This window comes from Galeopterus variegatus, unplaced genomic scaffold (assembly GCF_000696425.1).
Source record: "Galeopterus variegatus unplaced genomic scaffold, G_variegatus-3.0.2 Scaffold289, whole genome shotgun sequence".
NCBI classification, from domain to species: Eukaryota; Metazoa; Chordata; class Mammalia; order Dermoptera; family Cynocephalidae; genus Galeopterus; species Galeopterus variegatus.
In genome coordinates, this window is record NW_007726400.1 from 753,999 (window position 1) to 757,310 (window position 3,312).

The 3,312-nt window shown below is 52.3% G+C and overlaps 1 protein-coding gene across 1 annotated transcript; it reads left to right on the forward strand.

Annotated features, from left to right (window-relative positions):
* Positions 1–46: 46 nt before the first annotated feature.
* On the forward strand, positions 47–1,966 carry LOC103585954 (all-trans-retinol 13,14-reductase-like; the record flags this gene model as incomplete). Its single annotated transcript, XM_008567064.1, has 3 exons — positions 47–274; positions 809–1,010; positions 1,460–1,966. Coding segments are annotated over 3 exons (801 nt in total), but the record flags the coding sequence as incomplete, so codon positions are not given.
* Positions 1,967–3,312: the final 1,346 nt, after the last annotated feature.

Consider the following 3,312-nt stretch of genomic DNA (forward strand, 5'->3'; position numbering starts at 1 on the left):
CGGTGGGAGCGCCACCACGCTCCCAAGCGGCGCACTCTCCAGTGCGCCACCGGGCTGGCCCAAGAACAGCACCGACCCTTTTATCTTAGACCAGATCACTGAAGGGCAGCTGGACTGGGCTACCCTATCCTCTCCTTTTGATATCATGTTACTGGAAGGACCCAATGGCCGAAAGGAGTTCCCCATGTACAGTGGGGAGGAAGCCTACGTTTGGGGCCGCAAGAAGTTTCCCCAGGAAGAAGCTGCCATTGACAAGTATATAAAGCTGGTTAAGGTAAGTAACGTGGACACATTGACGACACCCAGTTTATTCCCAACAAGGTTGAGCTTCTGCATTAGTGGAGGGACAGTAGGAGGCTGGTGAGTGGAGTGGGGGAGGCAGGAGGAGAGGACAGTCCTGTCTGTCCTGAACTCAGCCCAACCATGTCCCCTGTGCCCCGCTGGGCTCTCCATCTCTGCAGCCTGGGCTCAGCAGCTCCAGGTCTCACTCTGGCCTCTGGCGGGCACCTGCTGTCCTCTCTGACTAGGCTGGCTGCCAGGGGACCAGATCAGTACTCTTTAAGTCATATGAGACCAGACTGGAATGTTTAAAAAGAAAATTGAGCAGGAAATTAAAAAGCGAGAAAGGACTCATCTGAGTGCAGGATGGGAGAGATTCAGAGTACAGATTTTTTAAAATGCAGATTCAGCCAAGTTCAGCCAGGAGCAAGTGTTGTGGGCCCTCAGGTGACACAGGCTGTTGCGATGGTCATTCCATCACAGCAGTTTCAGGGATGAGTCTGTCCCCTATGGCTTGGTTTCTCCCCAGGTGGCGTCCGGTGGAGCTGCTCATGCCATCCTGCTGAAGTTCCTGCCCTTGCCCGTGGCTCAGCTCCTTGACAAGTGTGGGCTGCTGACCCGTTTCTCTACATTCCTGCATGCATCCACCCAGAGCCTGGCCGAGGTGCTGCAGCAGCTGGGGGCCTCCCCTGAGCTGCAGGCAGTGCTCAGCTACATCTTCTCCACATATGGTGGGTACCGGCCACAGGCTCTCGGTGGCTCCTGGAGAGGAGGGGCTGCCCTCCCAGCTCCCGTCTTCACGACGTCTGGCCATCTGCAATGGAGCAGTGTAAAGCCCAGGCCTTCTGGAGCTGGTGGATGAGAAGTCTGTCCACCTGCTGGACTCCCTGGCAAATGCTCCCTTCATCCACGCCCTGGATGCCTTTTCTCTCTGACCAATTTTGTCATTCTGAATCTTGGCACATGGCAGTTTGCAGGGAGGATATTCCCACTGGCCTCAAGATCTCTCAGTGCTCCGTGTTTGAATGCAAACAGCTGCTGTGGCCGCCCTGGACCCTGGGGAACATTAGGATCCTGGGATGGGCTCGGACCGTGTGTCATCTCACAGGAGCCCGTGTTCCTTTGTGAAGGGTGCTGGCGCCTGTTCTTGCCTGCTCATCGCCCTCCCTTCCTGCTGCAGGTGTGACCCCCAGCCATAGCACCTTTTCCATGCATGCATTGGTGGTGCACCACTACATGCAAGGGGCCTTTTATCCTCGAGGGGTTTCCAGCGAAATTGCCTTCCACACCATCCCTGTGATTCAGCGGGCCGGGGGTGCTGTCCTGACGAGGGCCACCGTGCAGAGTGTCTTGCTGGACTCAGCTGGAAAAGCCTGTGGTGAGAGCCCTGCGCTGTGCTTCAGGGACCCTGGGCTGGTGTGGGAGGACTCTGGGCTGGTGTGGGAAACACCTGGGGTCTCTCTGAGGGCAGAAAGTGTTGAGCAGCTGACGTCCTCATGGAGATTAGAGGCTAGAACCTGTCCAGAGCAGGGGCTGGGGCAGAGTGATTAGTGTGGACGTAAAAAGGGAGCAGGAAGGATAAAGGTTTCCACGGTCCCCAATGAACACTATTGAGTTATCTATTCAGTAGCTATGAATATTTGTCCTGTAATCCATGACCTTCTGATTTGGGGGGTTTTGGATTTTTTTTTTTACATATTTATGGGGTACAGAGTTGACTATTAGCATTTGTATACATTTTGTGATGATCAAACTCAATGTTATTAATATGTTGATTATTACAAATTATTCATTGCATCCTTTACCCAATTTCTCCCTAACCTTCTTCCCCCTTCCCCCTTTCCCACCTCTAGTAGCCATAGATCTGTTCTTTCTTTCTGAAACTCCAACATATCACTCTTTTAATGGCTGAGTAGTATTCCACTGTGTATATATACCACATTTTCCTTATCCAGTCATCCACATGATGTTCTTCTTCTTTCCTTTTTTTTTTTTTTCCCCTTTTTGTCTTTTTACGTGACCAGTAACGGGATCACAACCCTCGGTGTTGCGCCCGTACCGTGACTGGCAACAGGATCGCAACCGTCGGTGTCGCGTCCGCACCGCGCTCAACCAGTGAGCGGACCAGTCTCTATATGGGATCTGAACCCTCGGCAGGAGCACCACCACGCTCCCAAGTGCTGCACTCTACCGAGTACGCCACCGGGCCGGCCCTTTCCTTTTTTTTTTTTTAAAAGATGGCCGGTAAGGGGATCTTAAACCTTGACTTGGTGTTGTCAGCACGACGCTCTCCCAAGTGAGCCAACCGGCCATCCCTATGGAGGGATCCGAACCCGTGACCTTGGTGTGATTGGCACCACACTCTCCCGAGTGAGCCACTGGCCGGCCCAACATATGATGTTCTCCTTGAGTGTAGGGAGGGTGTCATTGTATTAGGTCGTTTTGTGTTGCTATAACAGAAATTTCTGTTATTTCTGAACCTGGGTAATTTATAAGTGCAAGAGGTTTATTTGGCTTACGATTCTGGGACAGCTGCATCTGGCACAGGCCTCAGGCTGCTTCTACTCATGGTGGAAAGTGGCAGGCAGCTGGTGGGTACAAGCAGATCACATGGCGAGAGGAGGCAAGAGAGAGAGAGGGGAGGTGCCAGGGCGTCTTTAAACAACCAGCTCTCATGGGAACTAATAGAACGAGAACTCAGTCATTACACCCCCTTCCCCAGGGAGAGCATTAATCCTTTCATGAGGGATCCACCCACATGACCAAAACTGCCACATTGGGAATCAGATTTCCACATGAGTTTTGGTGGGGAAAACACATCCAAACTCCATCATTCGTTATCTTATGTCTATAGATCTTAGCACATGGCAGAGCCTTGAATGCTTGTTCCTTGACTGACGGAATGAGCGAATTACCTGGGTCTTCCTTAGGGCAATGTGGAGGTCAGCAGTGTGCCTGCCCTCAATCTCTAAATGGCAGATGGGGGCCAGGGTTGGTGACCTGACCTATGTAGAAACTTAAAATCCCACTCTG